At 42.3% G+C, this 23,769-nt stretch overlaps 1 protein-coding gene across 1 annotated transcript in view; it reads right to left on the minus strand.

The window, feature by feature from the left end:
• Window positions 1-1,646: 1,646 nt before the first annotated feature.
• LOC126252583 (protein yellow-like) overlaps window positions 1,647-23,769 on the minus strand; it is a 79,744-nt gene continuing 57,621 nt past the window's right edge. Inside the window, exon 6 of the mRNA XM_049953483.1 lies at window positions 1,647-2,089. Coding sequence (XP_049809440.1) covers window positions 1,769-2,089 — 321 coding nt within the window. The 3' untranslated portion in view covers window positions 1,647-1,768. The remainder of the gene's footprint in view (window positions 2,090-23,769) is intronic.

A 23,769-nucleotide genomic window follows, 5' to 3' on the forward strand; every position in this document is an offset into this window, starting at 1 on the left:
TGTTCTGATGAAACAAATTAATTTTATTTTTCTGAAACTGAACACAAGTAATTATCTTATACTGATCAATTTCTTTCAGTGCCCTCTTTCTGTAACCTGACTCTAACGTAAAATATATGCTTCTTTGCTTCCAGTAATCTTAGATATCTGCTTGTGAGCCCGCCTTACACTTTCAGCGAGGTGCTCATCTAATCTCTCCTCTTATTCAGGTGATTTGTAGAAGGCACATATGCCTCTGGGTTTCCAGATCTAGGAGACGAACAATAAAACATTCCCCCTATGACGTCTCCTCATCCCACAGTGGCGACGGTACTTATCGCTCTGCCCCTGATTTTAGTAGCCATCTTAACATTATTCACGCACGCAATCCACAAACGTCAATTAAAACTAAGCACATCTTAAAATATTAAGGTCTCTGTAAGTATTTTTGTCAGCTAATGGCAAAACACCCACACCCTTAAGTAGCTCATAACTTTAGCTGACGTTTTTTGATACGGCTGTCAGTTATTAGATGCATATTGTTACAAAGTATGTAAGATAACAAAGGGTACAAGTATTTGATTCGGGCCACATGCGGTGCGCGGGAGGCGGTTTGACGACCGTGGCAATAGTTCATCGCTATAAGTCGCTCGTACCCATTCCCTCCCACTTTCCCATTCTCACTCACTCCCTCACTCATTCAGCTCAACTCATCTTCATTATCGCTTTTAGTCTTCAATTGTCACTGTTTCCCGTCTCACAGTCGCAGTCTCCTACGTTCTATCTTACTACATATGTCTCTTCTAATTGTCACTATCTCCCTCTTCCTTTCTGTTACTGCTCCTACATCATTCATCCTTTCCATTTCTGCTGTCTCTTCTCACTGTCTTTGTACCTCTCTTCCTCGCTGCCGTTGTAATAGACTCTGTTATCACTGGCTCTCACCCCCTTCCCATTTCATCTTTTTATCCGCGCCTCACTGGCGACGTATCCTTCACTCTTATCCTAGCACTATTCTGTCACTGTCAAATATTTTCCTCTGTCACTGTATCCCTCTCTTTCTCTCACACTGCAATGGTATCCTTGGCTGTTTCTATACAACAAACGTTGTCTAGTGTCTTCCAGTATTTATTATTTTTCTGTCACTTTCCTGCTGCCACTGTCTACTCCTCTCTCAGCAAAAAAGGCGCGATATATTCGGATGCCAAAATTTTTGGAAAAAGTTTAAATGTGCTAAGGAAGAAAAAATGAGGCAGCTGGTACCCCACTATTCAGTCAGCGTTTTTGAAACACTAACATAACCGCCTTTTTGTGCTCCTATAAGTGCACTTAACCGCAGGTTTCTTTATTTTCCCTGCCACAGCAGAGCATGTTAGCATGGGTCAGTAAAACTTTGGTAAACAAGTTACACGAAACAGAAATAACACAAAACTTGTCTTACACCCTTCACCGGATTTTACTTGCACAAAAATTTTGCATGTGTTTCAGCTTACAACATGGATGATAATGGAAACACGTTGAAGCATATTTCTCCGTTCTACGTCACTTTATAAACTACGTTTTCGCCTCACACCGAACTTTACGTGCGTATTTTACGTTTAGAAGTAGTGTAAATGTGAACTTCTGTATCTCGGAAACGGATAAAAATATGAAGAAAAGTTTCGTTTTCAAAATCTTCATCTTAGAGACACATCGTAAAAATTTCAAGCATTTACTTTCGTATTGTCTAGAATATTGTCGATGTGCAAATTCCAACTTTTTCCTGCTATACGTTTTATAGAAACCATATTTAGCACTTAACTCCAGTTATGTTGATGTATAAAACATAGTAGTTGTCCTCAGAATAGTCGGTGACGTTCCACACGTACGAAGTAAATCTGTTGGTCAGGATATACAACAGCTGACTCGTGGGATCTATTTTCATGTTGGCGACAAACTGCAAACGTTTGCTATCTTGAGCGATCAGACGGAAGTTGTGCGGACGATGCGGCTTGCTGGTGTTCCAGCAGTAGATGGCTAGCTCGTCTTGGATAGGGAAGAACAGCAGCTCGCCGTTGGCATCCACCGCCAGTGGACCGCTGATCCCAGACAGCTTTCCTGGGAGCGCCGCCTGGAACACGATTCCCACTCTGCTCAGCTACTGTCACTGCTAGTGAACAGAAAAAAACATCCAAATCGTGAAATCATGATATACACTGACGCATAGACGTTTATATCTATATCTGTATCTATGCCCAGTAAGAGAGTTTTAGCGTGTGTGTCGGGAGGTATTTCTAGACCATGTCACTTTTCCTTTTTCCCTGTTGCAGTCGTGAATGGTGCACGGAAAGAACGATTGTTGGTAAGCCTTCGTATCGGCTCAAAACTTTAATTTTACGTTTATGGTCTTTGCGAAAAATATAGGAGGAAGCTATAAATTAATTGACTCTTCCGGGAACGTGCGATCTCGGAATTTTAACAATAAACCACAACATGCTGCATACACCTCTTCTTTAGTGCTTGCCTCTGGAGTTGAATGGGCATGTCCTTGACGCCTTTGTGCTTACTAAATTGACGCGTATCAAAATCCTCTGCTCTTCTACAAACCTTCTCTGTTTCCTCTCTCAGTTGTACCAATTTAGAGTTCCAGAATGGCGAGCAAGTTTCGGTCGAACGAGGGTTTTTGCGGTTACCTCCAGTGATGAGTGGACTGCACTTCCTGAGGATTCTTTCATTCCTGCATCTGACTTCCCTATGATTAGTTCTATGAGGTCGTTCCGTTTCAAATCGCTCTGTAGACAAGCTTCGTGATGGTTAAGGGACGTGATTGCTTCCAGTGGCTACTCGATGATCGAGCAATGATACAATAGAGGGTCATTACACCTATTTATGCACAGTACATGAAATTTTTCTATGTTAAAGTCAACTGATAATCCATCCAAGAAGCGTCGATCTTCCACAGATCGACCTTCATTTTGCTTAAATTCTTCTTCCGTTCTGGCTTCTCTGCAGGGTGTTCGGAAATTCCCTTAACGAACTTCTAGGACTTGTACAGGGGAGTAGGTACACAATATTTTGAAAAGAAGCTCATCTCCAGAAAGATATAGTTTTCATTTCACAATGGTTTCAATTAAGGCGTTTCACTCATCCACTTCTGTTTGAAGAACTGCATTAGGGGTGTGTGGTGTGCGTACTGTAAGACCTTCAGTGCACACACCATCAGATTATTTGACTTGTCGCTCTAGCGAAGTAGGCGAGAGTCAGCATTATGTCTCGTGGTCTTATCGTGGCGTGTTTATCTTCTGCCGTTAGGTCAGACGATAGAAATGCCACTTGCACGCTTAGAGTAGCAGATTGATGGTGACCAACTTTAAACAGAACTTGATTAATTTTCACACACATTTATTAAAATAATAACAATGATAAACCTTACTTAACTAGATTCTGGATGCTATTTACAATTGACAATCTGAAGTTCCTTTGGTCTTGGTAAGTTTATCTTATTCTCACATATCTCCGATATTTGACAAAGTGTCTATACATTTATCTTCATGGCTATGTACTGGAATATGGTAATCTTATTAGGCGCAGACTGAAACGTGACTACAGACTAATGCAGACTGGTACAGACTGGTGCAGACAAATGCAGACTGATGCAGACTAATGCAGAATGACTAATCGGAGGTCTGTACACTCGTTATAATACCTCGAGTGTTCAGGTATCACTGTGCGAGTGTGATCCGCGAGGAGAAAAGGTTCTACATTAGCAGAAATCTCATTGGCTGCGTAACATATTAATACGCGGATCGGCGGAAGCAGAATTTGGTCCGTCTCTAAGACAGCGCCATCTCGTAGTGCGGAGACGGACGAGCGCTGCGCCTGCGCTGTTGGGCTTGGCGGGGCGCGCTCTAGTGGGAAAGTTGTGTATGCGCTGACTAAGCGGAATTATGTACACAACAGGGTGTCACAGTACAGGTATTAGGTAGCAATTCGAAAAGGAACGTAATTAAACATTGAATATAACTTAAGCACATTTGTTTGTATTAATACTTAAATATTACGTGTTCACATGATTTCAAATCATAAAAGAACCCAGAATACTGTGAGTAGAGAACAGTACTAACGCGTTACAACAGCGGCTCGAAGTGGCAACCACCAGCTTCACTAGACATTTTCCCTGCAAACCATGTTCTAGTACACGCTCTCAATCTCACCGGGTTTTTTTTTTTCAGTTTCCAGTGCAGCAGCCAGAACTCGTGCCAGCAGTTCTTCCTCTGTCTATAATGGTTCAAATGGCTCTGAGCACTATCGGACTTAACAGCTGAGGTGATCAGTCCCCTAGAACTTATAACTACTTAAATCTAACTAATCTAAGGACATCACACACTACCATGCCCAAGGCAGGATTCTAAACTGTGACCGTAGCAGTTGCGCGGTTCCGGACTGAAGCTCCTAGAACCGCTCGGCCACAGAGGCCGGCGTCTCTCCCTCTGTCCCTACAGGAGTCTTGTACATTAAACTTTGAATTCGACCCTAAAGTAAGTGAACCATAGGAGTTAAATCTTGCGACCGTGGCGGCCACGAGGCGCGAGGTTGGACTACCTCGTTTGTAGATACGTCACTAATGCAGGACCAGTTAGCTTCAGTGGAAGGAGATATGGCCCAATCACCAGACCGCCCAGAATACCTGCCCACACGTCAGTACCAAATCGGTGCTGAAAGCCATGAACATCAGCAGCACGAGGGTTTTCGTCTCCCTAGACATGCCTTTTTTGCGAATTCAGTACAGTTCCTATTGAACTTATATTCATCTGTGAACAGAATTCGATGTGGAAACGGAGGAGTGTGCAGGAACCACGTGCAGTAGTCAACGCGTTGTGGAAAATCGACTGGGTACACAGCGTGTATCCTTTGTAAGTACTAGGTATATAATTGTTGTGCACGAAGAACGTCTCAGACGACAGATGTACCTGTGAAGCACCACAGTCCTGCCTCCTCATGATGAAGGTACATGTTTCTTTGAGCCACTGCGTAACTTTTGCAAAAGCTTTTGCGATGGCGTGGTACATTGCGGTAAACGCTCGTGATACAGCCGACTAGCATCTCTTCCATTTCCTCGAGCTTCCCCATACACAAGGAGCATGTATGTGTATTCCGAAAACGTGTACCGAACCATGTTTATTGTATAGGAGATGCACGGGCATTGAATATGTTTCGCAGCAAGGCAGACGTTCAGTGGTATCAGGTGACCATCTATCGTCTACCGTAGTACACGTCATGCTGTCTACCCTATCACATACCAGGACAAGCAACTCTGAAACTTTTCTGTTTGCCTCAGGAGACGTTGATGTGTTACACACCTGAACTGAAACCGCCATAGAACGGAAGCGGTACGTTTACAGACGTCGGTTCCTATCCAGATATTATGTACTCGCTCTCCTCTACAAGATCTGGAAGTTTGATGGGGGTTCTGAACATCCTATGTACACAACCGTACGCCAGAAGCTACTTCTACGTCTTCGCATCTATCTCTGCTAAGAAGGAAATGTTATGTTCAGTTTTATAGAAACTCATCAGTTCAGTCATTTGATTCACTAGGTGACAACGTGAAAGCATACCTAGTTCCATCTGGAAGTTAAGGAAAACAGCAGTAATCTGGACATACATATCTGCCACCTTCTAGATCTCGTGGACGAACAGAAATAGCTGGGTTTCACACCATTGTTGTTTGCGAAATGCGTGTTGATTCCTACAGAGGCGATTTTCGGTCTGCAGAAAGGTCGTAAAGACATGCTTCAAAATTTGAGAATGCCTGGCGTCAGCGTTACAGGCCGACAATTGTGTGGGTTTATCCAGAGGTCCTTCTTGAAATCGGGGACGATGTGTCCCCTTTTGCAGTCGCTATGAACTCTTCGTTCCCCCAGGAACCGTGGTAGATTGCTGCTAGAAGAGGAGCAAGTTCTTGTTTGTAATGTGGAATCATATAGGCATCCTACAAAGTACAGACATCTTTCCTGTCGAGCGATTTTACTTGATTATGTATTCCACTATCACTTACTTCGATATGTCATTCTGGCGTTCATGTTACTATTTCAGAGAACTGCCACACCACAATTGTTTTCAGTTAAACAATAAAGTAGAAAGGTATTTGCTGTTTCGACCTTCTCTCTGTGATCCGGCGTTGCGTTGGTATTATAACCACTTGTGTCTGAACGCATGGCTTTGGTTCGTTTACTGGTTAGACGTAGGACCAAAACGTCTTGGAATTTGCTCTCAGAACGGTAGATAGAAGTTTACTTTCGAATTTGTAGAACGTGTCTTTGCGCTGATTTTGGTTTCATTTCTTTTTTTGCTTACTTACTACTAATTGGCTACGTTTGAAACTGGGTAGATGCTCTTTCCATTCCCAGTAGCTTAATAACACGGTTGTCGAGTCACGGCATATCTTTCACATCCCACATAATTCTGCATGGAAGACTATTTTGGTTCGAGTCCTCCCTCGGGCATGGATATGTGAGTTTGTCCTTAGGATTTAGATTAAGTAGTGTGTAAGCTTAGGGACTGATGACTTTAGCAGTTAAGTCCCATAAGATTTCACACACATTTGAACATTTGACTATTTTCACAAATCTCTCTGATGAGACAAGCGTCCATACCGGGAATGTCTAATATGGCCTCATCGTCTTCATGGTCGGTGTACACATTCCGCATCTTTCTCCCGCATCGGTCGACCAAAATCTTCCAATAGACGCATCGTTAACCCTTCCGCTTAGAAGCGATGGTTATTCTATACAAGGTGATTCTTATCAACGTTTAAAAACCCACGAAGCGAGATAGTTGACGCTGAGACATCCATTTTAATATAAGACTCATGGGATCGCAGATGTCGGGAAATACCCTAAGAGTGGATGACAAATGTCGAAAATGTGACGTCTCCAGACGACGTACGTCGCCGCACGTGCAGCGGTGGAATCCATCGGCCTGTCGCACCTGATCATCCCAACCAAACTCAAGTATTCACATCGGTGCGGCTGAAGGCCTACGTGTGCGACTTTAGCGCGTGGGGCAAATTTAGCGTCTTGCGTCTGGCAAGCAGTGTTATTTAGAATTGCGTTGGACAGTTATGTGTGTAAATTGAGGTAAGATTTGTGATTTTATTTACCGGTCTTGTGGTCTTCGCTGGTCATGTGTATAGTACAGTACAACAAAATGCTGCCGTATTGCGTCACAAGTAAGTAGGCTTAAGATTCGAAATTGCTCCACTACCAGTAATTGACTTACGTGTTCTTTATTAAATGAAGTCTGTAAACAAGAAAGAAAAAGAAGGGAGAAAAGGACGGAAATATAAGGTAATGTCAGCTTTTGATTGGTTGCAGCGAGGACAACAGTTTCGTAATTTCTAAGATTACTTCAGATCACATTTAGAAAAGTTCTTCGAAAACAAAGTAGTGTGGTGGAGAAACGTACAGCTCTTACCCTACTGACGAGGGTAAGTAGGATCATCAATCCCAATCGCTCCAGCGACGTTCAATACTTATAACCAACTTTTCGGATGTTTCCCGACGTCTGTGGCCCCATGTGTTTTACATTAAATTAATTATCTCTGCGTCATCTGTGTCGCTTCGGGGGTTTCTAAACTTCAGTGAGAATCACTCTGTCTACGTTCCAAAATAACTGCTAGTAAATTACGAAATTATTACGGTATTATAATGCAGTATGGCTTAAGATAAACCTTAAACGTTCATAGCATATGGTGACCTAGAGAAAGCATTCGATAGTGTAAAATTGTGCAGGATGTGCTAAATTCCGAAAAAATAGTTTTCAACATTAGGGAAAGGCGTAAAACACAATAAATAGAAGATGATGTGTATGAAGACAGAATTACTTGGAAGCACACCACTGAGATTTTCATTGCCGTTAATGAACTCTAGGGAGCTGAAGGTAGTTAAAAATGATAATAACTGGCAACCAATGCTGTACAACCGCAATAAAATCATGAGATATTCAATTGACTCTTTTGTTAGAACATGTTACGCGTTTCGGGATTACACCTATCTTCAGGCATCACAAGCGCTCTTGAAGCAGAGTATACGCTCTGCGTCAAGACTGCTCCTGTCGCAGTTGTAGTCGTATGATATTGGACACTTTCTTTGAGTTGTCAAGGCTGGACGCCTAGATGATTAGGAAGGAGTTGAAGTTTGTGATGTCTGAAGATAGGTGTAATCCCGAAACGCATAACATGTTCTAATAAAAGAGTCAGTTGAACATCTCATGACTTTATTGCGATTGTACAGCAGTGGTTGCCAATTATTAACATGAAAATGATAGCAGGCCTCAGACGGGCCTCTATGACCTGTATATCTTAGTTAAAATGAGTGAAAGTATTAAAACGTGTGAAATAAAATGATGAAACATTTCTTAAAACTTCTCTTGTGCCGGCCGCAATGGCCGAGTGGTTCTAGGCGCTTCAGTCCGGAACAGCGCTGCTGCTACGGTCGCAGGTTCGAATCCTGCTCCGGGCATGAATGTGTGTGATGTCCTTACGTTAGTTAGATTTGGGTAGTTCTAAGTTCTAGGGGATTGATGACCACAGATGTTCAGTCCCATAGTGCTCAGAGTCATTTGAACCATTTTTTGATATCATGAAACGATTTGGTAGAACGTTACCCGTCTCTGTATTTAAAGTAACGTGGAGACAGGAGAAGCCACGGCAAAATCTGGAAGACGTCCCCAAGAGCCTCATATGTGTAATTTTTCGAGGATATTAAGCATCCAAGCAGTATAGAACGCCTTGTCATTGTCGAAAAAGATATCTATTATGTGGTGCCTACGCAAGAAAGGCTGTTGTATAGTCGCCTCCATCAGAGTCACTTTATCTGTGGAGGAGCGATACCTTCTGAAGTCGCAGTGATGCGGCTAAAGGGCTGCTTGGATTCTAACATCCGGAAAAGACGGTGGCTGAACATTAGTTCCAAGGTCTTTGCCTCCCAGCTGATTAGGACAGCACTACGGCAGGTACTTGGGCTTATACAAACCTCCCCATATTTGACGAGGGGAATTAAATCAGCTTTCTTCCACATGTCAAGGAGCTGTGAAGCTCAAAAAATGTTGAGAAGGAATCTTTTGGTGTTTTCAATCGCGTACTGCGTCGTGCTTTAATGTATGCTTGGAGGTGGATGTTGAGAAGGTATGATATATATCATCTACAAAGATGGTGAATCCCCCTCTAGCTCTATCTCCGCTTTTGGCTTCGTTAATGTGGTGTGTGTAATAACGTAGAACATTGGTGTCAGATAACGGAAAAGGTTTCTTGTGAGTACAAATTCTAAAGCCTTCTCTGAGCTAGAAGTTTAGCTTCTTCCATGTCTGTATAAGGTTTCACGATTCACTTTAAAAAACGGTTCAAATGGCTCTGATCACTATGGGACTTAACTTCTGAGGTCATCAGTCCCGTAGAACTTAGAAATACTTAAACCTAACTAACCTAAGGACATCACACACATCTATGCCTGAGGCAGGATTCGAACCTGCGACCGGAGCGGTCGCGCGGTTCCAGACTGTAGCACCTAGAACCGCTCGGCCACCACGGCCGGCGATTCACTTTAAAATAAGAGCCATCTTAAACTGAGAGGTTGATTGCTTTTCTTGTCCGCCAGTTGACGTGGGGATGTTACGAGTCAAGGAGGTTTGTTGAAAGGGCTAGTTTGTTTCCTCAGTCAGATTTTAATGGCCATATTGTCTACAGTTTGTTCTGCATCAGATTTACCTAACAAGTGCGGTGTGGTCTGACGGGTTTGAAGTACTTTTCTTCGATATAGACTTGCTCAGCGTGCATTTCTCCTTAGATGGAAGAGTTGATGATTTTGTTATCGTGCACACACTGCTGAACTTTGGTTTATGTCCGTGAGAACGGGGTTAGAGGAAAAGTGGGGTGGTGGGGGGTGGGGGAGGACGGACTAGAACCTTTAAAGCAAACCATTATTGCAAGAGTTCATGCAGGTGCCAGAACTTGTGATAGCTTCCATTGACAAAGCCGGTGTTGAGGAGTCCCATTTTTGAAATGTCTTTCCCACCGTTGTAGCAAATGAACTTGCAAAAGGAAGTGATTTGTGTGCTACATACAGCTTTCTTTTTCATCCACATACGAGTATAATAATTTCCTCGTGTCTTTTCTCCTTAATCTGCTTACCATCTAGGAACACTTGGCAACTGTGGCTCCAAGTAGCACACTTGCCTCGTAGTTAACAAGTGGCGGGGGAGCTGAACAATGGTTCCCTTCTCTGTGTGTAACTTCACTACATTCCCCACATGCTGCTCATCCATTGGGTGCTTCTGTGGTGTGTAGTTAGTGCTGACACTTGAAGCAGTGATTTGGTTGAGGACATGACCTCTCACTTTCAAGTGGATGAATCCTGCTGTAATATGCCCGGAGAGTTAAAGAGCAGAATAAATGTAGGCGTCTTTAATAGTTCTTCATTCACACGCTTCACCTGATTTTTGACCTCCATGACGCATATCTCCACTCTTTCTTCAGTTCGTCTACGTCGATATCCAATAAGTCTCTTACTACTCGTCTTATATGATTCATTAGCAATTTGGCCTTCCCCAAGACTTCGGCTTGCTGTAGTGATACAGCTTGACGTAATGCGGCATTTTCCGACAGTCATGTGCCGTTCCTCGAGCTCTTGCAGGTATTAATGTGTTTGCTATCTATTGTAATCCTTTGTTTACATGGAAATGCGACAAGTTTTCGAAGCCTTTCTCCCATCTCTTCCACACCAGAAAAATATTTGGAACCCAATAATGTAGATTACTAATAGGCGTTCTTTTGTGAGCTCTAGCTCGCGGTTGGCTACCGAAAACTCATTGGGCGTTACTGCTCCCAGATGCTACACCGATGCGTTTAGGAGTGTGTTTTTTCTTGTGTTGGATTCGTCATGGAGTTCCCACGATTACTAGGAATACACAAATCCACCCAAACAGACTCCGTTTGCCTTGGTTAGCATTAAAAAAGAGAGATGTGGTCAGTCCCCCCCCCCCCCCCCCCCCCCCTCACCACACGTTGCCCGCCAGCGACTGTCCCACCTTAGCATCTTAGCAGCTATCCATCTCGTCAGCACACAGCAAACTTTGAAGGTGAACTTTTTCATGGAGATTTGTACCAATCTCGTGATCCGGACGGTTAAGTCCAGAACAAGATCCCTTTGGCATACAGTGTTCCACCGCCGCACCTCATGGTGACGCTGAAGCATTTCCAGAGCTTACGGTTGAAGCGGATGGCGGCATTAACCATTCCTCAACTACGGAAACCGGGGCTCGCCAAACCCAAATACACTCAACGAAAAGTGCGCTCCCTGAGAGGCTAGCAATTGGCACAACACGAGGTTGCTTTACCGAGAATACCACGTGCTCGGCCTCGACTATGGAAGAATTTTCTGAGGACGTGCATTTGGAGCACGACATTGTATACAAGTGAATCATGGACTGTGCGAAACCCAGAAAATATCAGAATTTAAGTGTATGAGATAGTGGAACTAAAGAAGGATTTCCAAAAAAGGTGGACTGATAAGATAAGAAATGATGAGGCTCTCCACAGAATTGAAAAGGACAAAAACGTGTATGAAACAATGAAGTAAGAAGGAACCGGATGATATGAAATGCGTTGAGACGTGAGGGACTAACTTCCATTGTACTAGAGGGAGCTGTAGACTGTAGAAACTGCAGGGCAAGACAAATGTTGTAAACTAACGTCCCCAGCAAATACTGAGGATTATAATTTTCTTCAAGCAACAGTCTACAGCTATCAAGTTATTGAAACAATGCGTTGTAAATAAGTTTTATCACAAGATCAATATCACAAACCTGAAACATGGTAATCAAGCTCGTCAGGTTACGCCTTATATCGTGGCGAAGTGCCAAATGTAGCAAAATAGAACTCAAAAAACGTATGATATTTGCTGATCATTAGAAAAATGTGTGTGAAAAGAGCGCGATCACAAAACTCGAAAGATGGTAATCGTGCTCATCAGTTCACATTTTATAACATGACAAACTGCCAAAGATAGCGTATACAAAACTCAGCATAGCCATATGACCATCAAAGATCAAAGAATATGGTTAACCACGACCATAAATCTTGTAGTAAACTTCTTTGTCAACAAATATGAGAGTCACATATCTTTATTAATCAGTAAATACTTATAGAGTTAGAAAGGACAATTGTAAATGTGCATACAGAGTTTCATTCATACGCCTAATTTTGTATATTAATGTGGCCAGTTATCCTTCTGAAACAGGTCAATAAAGTAAGAAAAATTTTCTATGTGCAATCATCATAACGTATAACAATCTGTTTTCAGACCACCAATGGACTGTCAATACCTTTGAGCCCATAAATAGAAACCAACGATCAAAAGTATAGCCGGCCGAAGTGGCCGTGCGGTTAAAGGCGCTGCAGTCTGGAACCGCAAGACCGCTACGGTCGCAGGTTCGCATCCTGCCTCGGGCGTGGATGTTTGTGATGTCCTTAGGTTAGTTAGGTTTAACTAGTTCTAAGTTCTAGGGGACTAAGGACCTCAGAAGTTGAGTCCCATAGTGCTCAGAGCCATTTGAACCATTTCAAAAGTATACAATATTACAGCGAGTTAATACACCAGTTTACGATTCAGGTATTATTTCATCGGAAAGTCAAAAATCGTATACATATTTCATCTACATCTACATTCATACTCCGCAAGCCACCCAACGGTGTGTGGCGGAGGGCACTTTACGTGCCACTGTCATTACCTCCCTTTTCTGTTCCAGTCACGTACGGTTCGCGGGAAGAACGACTGCCGGAAAGCCTCCGTGCGCGCTCGAATCTCTCTAATTTTACATTCGTGATCTCCTCGGGAGGTATAGGTAGGGGGAAGCAATATATTCGATACCTCACCCAGAAACGCACCCTCTCGAAAGCTTGCGAGCAAGCTACACCGCGATGCAGAGCGCCTCTCTTGCAGAGTCTGCCACTTGAGTTTATTAAACATCTCCGTAACGCTATCACGTTACCAAATAACCCTGTGACGAAACGCGCCGCTCTTCTTTGGATCTTCTCTATCTCCTCCGTCAACCCGATCTGCTACGGATCCCACACTGATGAGCAATACTCAAGTATAGGTCGAACGAGTGTTTTGTAAGCCACCTCCTTTGTTGATGGACTACATTTTGTAACCACTCTCCCAATGAATCTCAACCTGGTACCCGCCTTACCAACAATTAATTTTATATGATCATTCCACTTCAAATCTATCCGAACGAATACTCACAGATATTTTACAGAAGTAACTGCTACCAGTGTTTGTTCCGCTATCATTTAATCATACAATAAAGGATCCTTCTTTCTATGTATTCGCAATACATTACATTTGTCTATGTTAAGGGTCAGTTGCCACTCCCTGCACCAACTGCCTATCCGCTGCAGATCTTCCTGCATTTCGTTACTATTTTCTAATGCTGCAACTTCTCTGTATACTACAGCATCATCCGCGAAAAGCCGCATGGAACTTCCGACACAATCTACTAGGTCATTTATATATATTGTGAAAAGCAATGGTCCCATAACACTCCCCTGTGGCACGCCAGAGGTTACTTTAACGTCTGTAGACGTCTCTCCATTGAGAACAACATGCTGTGTTCTGTTTGCTAAAATTCTTCAATCCAGCCACACAGCTGGTCTGATATTCCGTAGGCTCTTACTTTGTTTATCAGGCGACAGTGCGGAACTATATCGAACGCCTTCCGGAAGTCAAGGAAAATAGCATCTACCTGGGAGCCTGTATCTAATATTTTCTGGGTCTCATGAACAAATAAAGCGAGTTGGATCTCACACGATCGCTGTTTCCGGAATCCATGTTGATTCCTACAGAGTAGATTCTGGGTTTCCAGAAACGACATGATACTCGAGCAAAAACCATGCTCTAAAATTCTACAACAGATCGACGTCAGAGATATACATCTATAGTTTTGCGCATCTGCTCGACGACCCTTCTTGAAGACTGGGATTACCTGTGCTCTTTTCCAATCATTTGGAACCTTCCGTTCCTCTAGAGACTTGCGGTACACGGCTGTTAGAATGGGGGCAAGTTCTTTCGCGTACTCTGTGTAGAATCGAATTGGTATACCGTCAGGTCCAGTGGACTTTCCTCTGTTGAGTGATTCCAGTTGCTTTTCTACTCCTTGGACACTTATTTCGATGTCAGCCATTTTTTCGTTTGTGCGAGTATTTAGAGAAGGAACTGTAGTGCAGTCTTCCTCTGTGAAACAGCTTTTGAAAAGGTGTTTAGTATTTCAGCTTTACGCCTGTCATCCTCTATTTCAGTGCCATCATCAGAGTCGAAAAGTTCGGGTCTGTTTGTTATCAGTAGGTCCAAGAGGTTATCTCCACAAGTCGGTTCTCTGTTTAATTGCTCGGGGTAATTTTCGGTTAGTGCACTCAGTATAATGTCACACGATGCTCTGTCCCTACCACCCGTCCTAAACATCTGAGTGTCCCAGTCTATATCTGGTAAATTGAAATCTCCACCTAAGGCTATAACATGCTGTGAAAATTTATGTGAAATGTATTCCAAATTTTCTCTCAGTTGTTCTGCCACTAATGCTGCTGAGTCGGGAGGTCGGTAAAAGGAGCCAATTATTAACCTAGCTCGGTTGTTGAGTGTAACCTCCGCCCATAATAATTCACAGGAACTATCCACTTCTACTTCACTACAGGACAAACTACTACTGACAGCGACAAACACGCCACCACCGTTCGCATGCAATCTATCCTTTCTAAACACCGTCTGTGCCTTTGTAAAAATTTCGTCAGAATTTATCTCTGGCTTCAGCCAGCTTTCTGTACCTATAACGATTGCAGCTTCTGTGCTTTCTATCAGCGCTTGAAGTTCCGGTACTTTACTAATGCAGCTTCGACAGTTTACAATTACAATACCGATTGCTGCTTGGTCCCCGCATGTCCTGACTTTGCCCCGCACCCATTGAGGCTGTTGCCCTTTCTGTACTTTCCCGAGGCCATCTAACCTAAAAAACCGCCCAGTCCACGCCACCCCACCCCTGCTACCCGTGTAGCCGATTGCTGCGTGTAGTGGACTCCTGACCTACCCAGCGGAACCCGAAACCCCACCACCCTATGGCGCAAGTCGAGGAATCTGCAGCCCGCACGGTCGCAGAACCGTCTCAGCCTCTGATTCAGACCCTCCACTCGGCTCTGTACCAAAGGTCCGCAGTCAGTCCTGTCGACGATGCTGCAGATGGTGAACTCTGCTTTCATCCCGCTAGCGAGACTGGCAGTCTTCACCAAATCAGATAGCCGCCGGAAGCCAGAGAGGATGTCCTCCGATCCACAGCGACACACATCATTGGTGCCGACATGAGCGACCACCTGCAGATGGGTGCACCCTGTACCCTTCATGGCGTTCGGAAGGACCCTTTCCACATCTGGAATGACTGCCCCCGGTATGCACACGGAGTGCACATTGGTTTTCTTCCCCTCTCTTGCTGCCATATCCCTAAGGGGCCCCATTACGCGCCTGACGTTGGAGCTCCCAACTACCAGTAAGCCCACACTCTGCGACCGCCCTGATCTTGCAGACTGAGGGGGCAACCTCTGGAACAGTACTTTCAGTAGCACTAAATATATTAAAGTTTTTGTGTTGCGAAGGTGTCCTGTCATCTCACTATTTCGAGTACTATTTGTTTATATTACGGTAAGATTTTGTTTTGCTTTCGTAGCAGCAAGAGCGTTGCTACTGTTCTAAGTGTATGTTTTTATGTTTCGAGAATTTGCGAATTACATGTATGGACAAGGGAATGAGATGTCATGTCCTGGTTTGCTTGTGTGGTCTTTGTGCGTGTGTGTGTGTGTGTGTGTGTGTGTGTGTGTGTGTGTTTGAGCGAGTGTGTAAGGATAGCTAATATGTCCTACATTTTGTGCGCGTGTGTTGCTTCACTGCGGCACCAGGATACAATAGTAGATGATCTTGAGTGTATATATTGCCTTGTTTATGTGATAACAATTTTGTCGCATTTAGGAGCGATGTTTTCCTTGTACTATGAATTTATTAATTTTTAATAACATTTGGTTGCTAACGTTTGTGCTCCCAGTTCTATGGATCAATGTTTCTTCTCTGTCATTGCCTTTTTAAATTGGATCTTCTCTTGTAGGGTCAGAATATACTTCTTGTTACTGAATACGGTAAGTTTCACTTCTGTTTCTGTTGTGGTAGGGTGGTGTTTTTCTTGTCGGAGGAGTTGTGCCTATGATGAATCCCTGATGCCGTATTTCCATGCTTTTTATGCCCTTTATATTTTATTTAGAATGTTTTGCTGATGCGTCCTAAGTACAGAGTATCACAACTATTACATTGGAGTTGGTAAACGCCAGATTTTTTTTTGTATATATCAGTATTATCCTCCTTTAGACATTTCTGAATTGAGTTATTCCTTTGGTATGCTGTTTTTGTCCTTTGTTTGTTGAGGATGCTGCCAGTTGTGTGTATCAGTTTGGTTTTGTGTGTGAGTATGTACCAGCTTGTCTGTTGAGCAACTGTGTTGTATAGTGGTGGTGTTGTAGCTGTGTGCGTTTGTGGTGGCTGCTGTAGATCTCTGTTTTTTCCTTATTTATTCAGTTTTGTAATTAGAGATTCTTGTTATCCGTTATTTCTGATATCCCTGTTATTATGTCCAGCTCCTTATTCTAACTGTGATTGTCGAGTGGTACTGTGTTTAGTCTGCGTAGTATACAGGGTGTTACAAAAAGTTACGGCCAAACTTTCAGGAAACATTCCTCACACACAAAGAAAGAAAAGATGTTATGTGGACATGTGTCCGGAAACGCTTAATTTCCATGTTAGAGCTCATTTTAGTTTCGTCAGTATGTTTTTCCACCTACGCTCAATGGAACACGTTATCATGATTTCATATTGGATACTATACCTGCGCTGCTAGAACATGTGCCTTTACAAGTACTACACAACATGTAGTTCATGCACGATGGAGCTCCTGACACATTTCAGTCGAAGTGTTCGTACGCTTCTCAAAAACAGGTTCCGTGCCCGATGGATTGGTAGAGGCGGACCAATTCCATGGCCTCCACGCTCTCCTGACCTCAACCCTCTTGACTTTCATTTATGGGGGCATTTGAAAGCTCTTGTCTACGCAACCCCGGTACCAAATGTAGAGACTCTTCGTGCTCGTAATGTGGACGGCTGTGATACAATATGCCATTCTCCAGGGCAGCATCGGCGCATCAGGGATTCCATACGACGGAGGGCGGATGCATGTATCCTCGCTAACGGAGGACATTTTGAACATTTCCTGTAACAAAGTGCTTGAAGTCACGCTCGTACGTTCTGTTTCTGTGTGTTTCCATTCCATGATTATTGTGATTTGAAGAGAAGTAATAAAATGAGCTCTAACATGGAAAGTAAGCGTTTCCGGACACATGTCCACATAACATATTTTCTTACTTTTTGTGTGAGGAATGTTTCCTGAAACTTTGGCCGTACCTTTTTGTAACACCCTGCATATCTTTAGAGCTGCCTGTTCTTGGTACTGGGATTGTTCAGACGACTAGGGCAGTATTTCGTCTATTGTGGTGCTATTCCTGTATGTTCTTGATGATTGCTGTTTATTTATCTTAGTGATGGATATGCAATGTGATTATAATTAAACATTTGCTACTAGTGAGGACTCCCATGAAACACGAGTAACCACACGACAGCGCTTTGCAGAAACATTTGTAAGGGCATGTGAAGATAAATAACGAATAAACCATTGAAACAATCGATGTCTAATTTCCACATCACGGGGAAACATTTGCTAATAGCGTACCGTGTTTACGTTCCAGGTTACAAAGGTCTCTCATTACGACAATCATCTGCATCACCGACAGCCTGGACCGCGCTAAACATTGTTCTGTTGGGCGAACCATCGAATTTTCAACCTTCGTGACACAGCTCGTGCACTATTTGAAGATAGATATTGCATTTAGCATCCTCAGCCATGGCAACAGTAACTTACTCAACAGTTTAATCTGTGGCGCTGTTGGCCATATGCTTCTTCCAGGAGCAGTTCCCGAATCGCTAGTTAGAACTAACTTCCGAATCATCTTCTTCAATCATGGTGCGGAGAAATGACTTCTCCATGTGCCTTTAATGCTCCGATACTCGCGAAAAGAAGCAGCTCTACCGCTTTTATTTTAATAAAACAGCTTTACAAGTAAAGCGCTGCTCACCTCGTTCAGATCCATATTGACTGTCTGCAGCTGCAGTGCACACTATTAACAAAACAAACCTTGTCGTGCACAGTCTTAAAATCATGTCTATAAAGTGGGGTACGATACGGTAAATATTTTTCCAATCTACATTGGCTCAAGTCGCGAAAGTTTAAATCTAGCCAGGCTGTAGTTAGAATGTTCATTTGGCCCGTTTGTTCTTTCTCTAAAGCCAACTTTATGTTTTTGCGCAGTGTTTTTACCTCTATATGTAGTCGTTCTATCTTATTTTCTGGTTCACCTACCAAATACAAGATATCGTCCCTGTATCTTCACCCGTATCGTATATTGTATTTTCCTGGTACTATCTTATGGAATATTGATTCTTAAGTTTTGTTCATCAGAATATTTCCTAACTTTCCTGAGAAGGGGACACCCCATTGTCAATCCTTCTTCTAAGAAGAATTCTATTCCTCTTACGTGTTCCTGTAGTAACTGATTGTAGGTATCTAAGTATTGTTGTATTCTGCCTATTTTCATTGTCTGCTTTCGTATAACATCATGTTGTTGTTGTTGTGGTCTTCAGTCCTGAGACTGGTTTGATGCAGCTCTCCATGCTACTCTATCCTGTGCAAGCTTCTTCATCTCCCAGTACCTATTGCAGCCTAATCCTTCTGAATCTGCTTAGTGTATTCATCTCTTGGTCTGCCTCTACGATTTATACCCTCCACGCTGCCCTCCAATGCTAAATTTGTGATCCCTTGATGCCTCAAAACATGTCCTACCAACCGATCCCTTCTTCTAGTCAAGTTGTGCCACAAACTTCTCTTCTCACCAATCCTATTCAACACCTCTTCATTAGTTACGTGATCTACCCACCTTATCTTCAGCATTCTTCTGTAGCACCACATTTCGAAAGCTTCTATTCTCTGCTTGTCGAAACTAGTTATCGTCCATGTTTCGCTTCCATACATGGCTACACTCCATACAAATACTTTCAGAAACGACTTCCTGACTCTTAAATCTATACTCGATGTTAACAAATTTCTCTTCTTCAGAAACGATATCCTTGCCATTGCCAGTCTACATTTTATATCCTCTCTACTTCGACCATCATCAGTTATTTTACTCCCTAAATAGCAAAACTCCTTTACTACTTTAAGCGTCCCATTTCCTAATCTAATTCCCTCAGCATCACCCGACTTAATTCGACTACATTCCATTATCCTCGTTTTGCTTTTGTTGATGTTCATCTTATATCCTCCTTTCAAGACACTGTCCATTCCGTTCAGCTGCTCTTGCAAGTCCTTTGCTGTCTCTGACAGAATTACAATGTCATCGGCGAACCTCAAAGTTTTAACTTCTTCTCCATGAATTTTAATACCTACTCCGAATTTTTCTTTTGTTTCCTTTACTGCTTGCTCAATATACAGATTGAATAACATCGGGGAGAGGCTACAACCCTGTCTCACTCCTTTCCCAACCACTGCTTCCCTTTCATGCCCCTCGACTCTTACAACTGCCATCTGGTTTCTGTACAAATTGTAAATAGCCTTTCGCTCCCTGTATTTTACCCCTACCACCTTCAGAATTTGAAAGAGAGTATTCCAGTTAACATCATATTTTGGGGCAATTCATCATTAAGAGAAAAAATATGTGTAATCAGAATAACAGAAGGAACCCACCCAAGATCACGTTGCAGACAGTTATTTAAGGAACTCGAGGTATTCACAGTACCTATTCAATACCTATATTCACTTATGAAATTTATCATTAATAGCTCATCCAAAATAAAAAATAACAGCTCTCATGCCGTTTACCTAAAATGTTTTAAATTTATTTGCCTATTAGTCCTCTTGTTAGGTCTATGATCATGGTGTTTTTGTCATGTGTCTGTTCTCGAAACATTATGTTTCAGAGTCTGTGATAATGATTTATAAGTAATATCGATGAATTTTTGTGTTTGGGCCCACATGGTTTTCTAAACTTTTCGGTAGTAATAGTGTTTATTCATCCTCAAGTTTGGTGTTTTCGAGGATGTGAAACACGCGTAGAACTGACGTATTTGTCTCTCTTGACTTATCTCTTTGACTTATTTCTTTGTCCGTAAGTGTCATTACTTGTTTATTCTGTCTTTTCTTTAACGGTTTTATGGGACTACTAGTGTGTTCTTCAACTTCGTGCAATATATAGGAGAGAGGGGTGTTGCCATTTTCGGTGTCAGCTAAACGCAAGTGTGCTTCGCACAATATACTTAGTGTCAGTGAAAGTGCCGTTCGCTAAAATCTACCTCATATATGTCTATGAACTTGAAGAATTATATCAAAAATAAATAAATAAATAAAAGTCAGTAACGATGACAATATAATGCTATTTGCTGTGGTAAATGAAAGAATGAGAACTGTTCATGCGCCTTGGAAACAAAATTTTAGTAAAAGGAATATTGTTACATTGAGCCCTGATGGTGCTTTAAAATAAATCGAAACGCGTTTCGTGTTAATAAGACTTTATTGCAGTCATAAAAAGACGACATAAAACTACTTAATTTGTAATACTACGATTGTGAAAAAGTAAGCATGTCTAAGTGGTGGTTGAAAACGGAAGAACAACTATGATTATAGTTACGAGAGGAAATATGTAGTAACAAAAAAACTTAGTACGACTGCGTCGTCTTAGACAAGAATTAGTGAACGTAGAGGTAGCGAATACTGATCATAGAGAACTGTGATGCTGCCAGACTTCACGGTGAGACCGCTAGTAGATTTTACTTGAACTTATTTGTTCCATTTTTAATGTTCTTCCTTGAATTTCCTAGCAGAAGTTGTTTCCTGGGTGCCCGATGTATATCATACGACTGTAAAATCTGAGTAACAATGTTTCCATGTACGTAGCCACAAATACTCTTTTGCCAGATTTTAGAATAGTAGAATTTATACATTTTACAGAAAAATCTTCCCATTTCAAAATGTAGAATACCTCGTCGCTTACGATTTTGGGCATAATTAACGCAAGTCTGTTTAGCGTTAACGGTGTTCTCGGAACTCTGTTGTTGCAATGAACACCGTTCTCTGTCCGAAGAATGGTGGACAGTATAGCCTACGTAAAAGTCAGAAGATCGTATTCTTCAGTTGCTGTATATTGGCCATTTAACGAGAACGTCGAAATGAACATGAAACTCGATGTCGTTAGTGGAAGAAATTTATTCACAATTATAGCCTAAATCACACATTTGCCATTTTTCACATAAACAAACCACTGTCGATCAGCACAAGTTATTTTGTCTTTGCGTGTTGTACTTTGTGAGTCATTTGGTGACTTAATTTGTCTCTGTTATACCAAATAGTTTCTGGTTTGTCTTTCTTGTTTTCCCACACTCCTCCCTTTACTTGCTGGTTAAGTGGTGCTTCTTGTGCGCAGTCCCAGAAACTTTCGTAAGTCCTAGGTTAATGGTGTGACACTTATAGACTCTTCATGCTAGTTGATAACTTCCACATTGACCGTAGCATGCAATGTATGTCTTTCTGTCTGAAGCTCAATTTCTCTAATGTATCTCTGTTGATTAATGAACATACTGCAAGTGTATGTTCAGCAAGCTAACAAAGGAACCTCCCCATCGCACCCCCCTCAGATTTAGTTATAAGTTGACGCAGTGGATAGGCCTTGAAAAACTGAACACAGATCAATTGAGAAAACAGGAAGAAGTTGTGTGGAACTGTGAAAAAATAACCAAAAATACAAACTGAGTAGTCCGTGGCAAGATAGGCAACATCAAGGACGCCGGAAACCCATGAGCGCCGTGGTCTCGTGGTAACGTGAGCAGCTGCGGAACGAAAGGTCCTTTGTTCAAATCTTCCATCGAGTGAAAAGTTTAATTTTTTATTTTCAGTTTATGTGACAAACTCTTATGTTTTCATCACTTTTTTGGGAGTGATTATCACATTCACAAGAAAACCTAAATCGGGCAAGGTAGAAGAATCTTTTTACCCATTCGCCAAGTGTACAAGTTAGGTGGGTCGACAACATCTTCCTGTCATGTGACGCACATGCCGTCACCAGTGTCGTATAGAATATATCAGATGTGTTTTCCTGTGGAGGAATCGGTTGACCTATGACCTTGCGATCAAATTTTTTCGGTTCCCATTGGAGAGGCATGTCCTTTCGTCTACTAATCGCACGGTTTTGCGATGCGGTCGCAAAACACAGACACTAAACTTATTACAGTGAACAGAGACGTCAATGAACGAACGGACAGATAATAACTATGCAAAAATAAAGAAAGTAAAATTTTCACTTGATGGGGAGACTTGAACCAAGGACCTCTCCTTCTGCAGCTCCTCACGCTACCACGAGACCACGGCGCTCATGTGCTAACTGTCTCCATGATATTGCCTATGTCGCCCATGGGCTACTCAGTTTGTATATTTTGCTTATTTTTTCACAGTTCCACACAACTTCTTCCTGTTTTCTCAATTGATCTGTGTTCAGTTTATCAAGGCCTATCCACTGTGCCAACTTATAACTAAATCTGAGGGGGGTGCGATGGAGAGGTTCCCTTGTAAGTACTGTGATAGAAGCTGGAAATTGCTCTACTTTGTAACTTGCATGAGAGATAACGGATAGGACTTACGCAATTACTTTACATGCAATAATTAAATTCTGTGCAGTGATACTGACAGAATAAGGTGAAACTAATCGGATTCTTCTTTTTTTTCATTTCAGGTAAGGAAATAATCTCCCACATACTGGGAATGACGAATTGAGCCGAAAGAAGTTGCCATGTGTCCGACTTTGAATGCCATCACAAGAGACTAGCAGTTCAGGAAGGTAATAATAGTATATACCATCAGTTCTATACAGGTTCAAGCTTCAAAATTCAGAAAATGAGTGCTGGAAATAGTGTGCGGATGCTATAGTCTTCCTGGGACAAGTGCAGAGAAGGCTGGTTCAGTGATGCCTGCCACCGACGTGGTATCAATTGTGTATCTGCAGTTTGCTGAAGAATTTGAAATGCACTTTTTCAGTGCAGTGTGGTGTTGCAGTTGTTGCGGGAAAGGGATGGGCAGAGGATAAACCTCAGAGCTGGGACCTAGCAGATTACATACGAGGACAGGCACTGTGCTGACAAAGGATTTTTACTGCCGCAGATGAAGCGAAACTTCCGTTGGAAATGTCTGAAAGTTTGGGAGAAAACATACCTCGCCAGTACGATCTACTCGCACAGTTATAACGACAGCTTTATTTGAACCGGTGTTCAGTGAAGGTATACTGCCACTCTAAGACCATATTTAACCTCATAATATCACATAATGTGTTGACAAACAAGAAAGCCAAACATACGCTAGTTCATGAGGCTACCAGCAGCAAAAGCCGCTAACTGGTAACGGAGACTATGCTTTGTATCAGGAAGTTAACATCAATACCATTGTTTGTTTCTATGCCGCTATATTTTTAATACCACATTAGAATATTAAGGAATCTGTATTCTGTGTTCTCTTACGCTGTTTATGGAAATTTTATTTTCATTTAGCCTGTTCACATAACGCCAGTAACTGCTGTCACCA

This window comes from Schistocerca nitens, chromosome 4 (assembly GCF_023898315.1).
Source record: "Schistocerca nitens isolate TAMUIC-IGC-003100 chromosome 4, iqSchNite1.1, whole genome shotgun sequence".
Lineage (NCBI taxonomy): Eukaryota > Metazoa > Arthropoda > Insecta > Orthoptera > Acrididae > Schistocerca > Schistocerca nitens.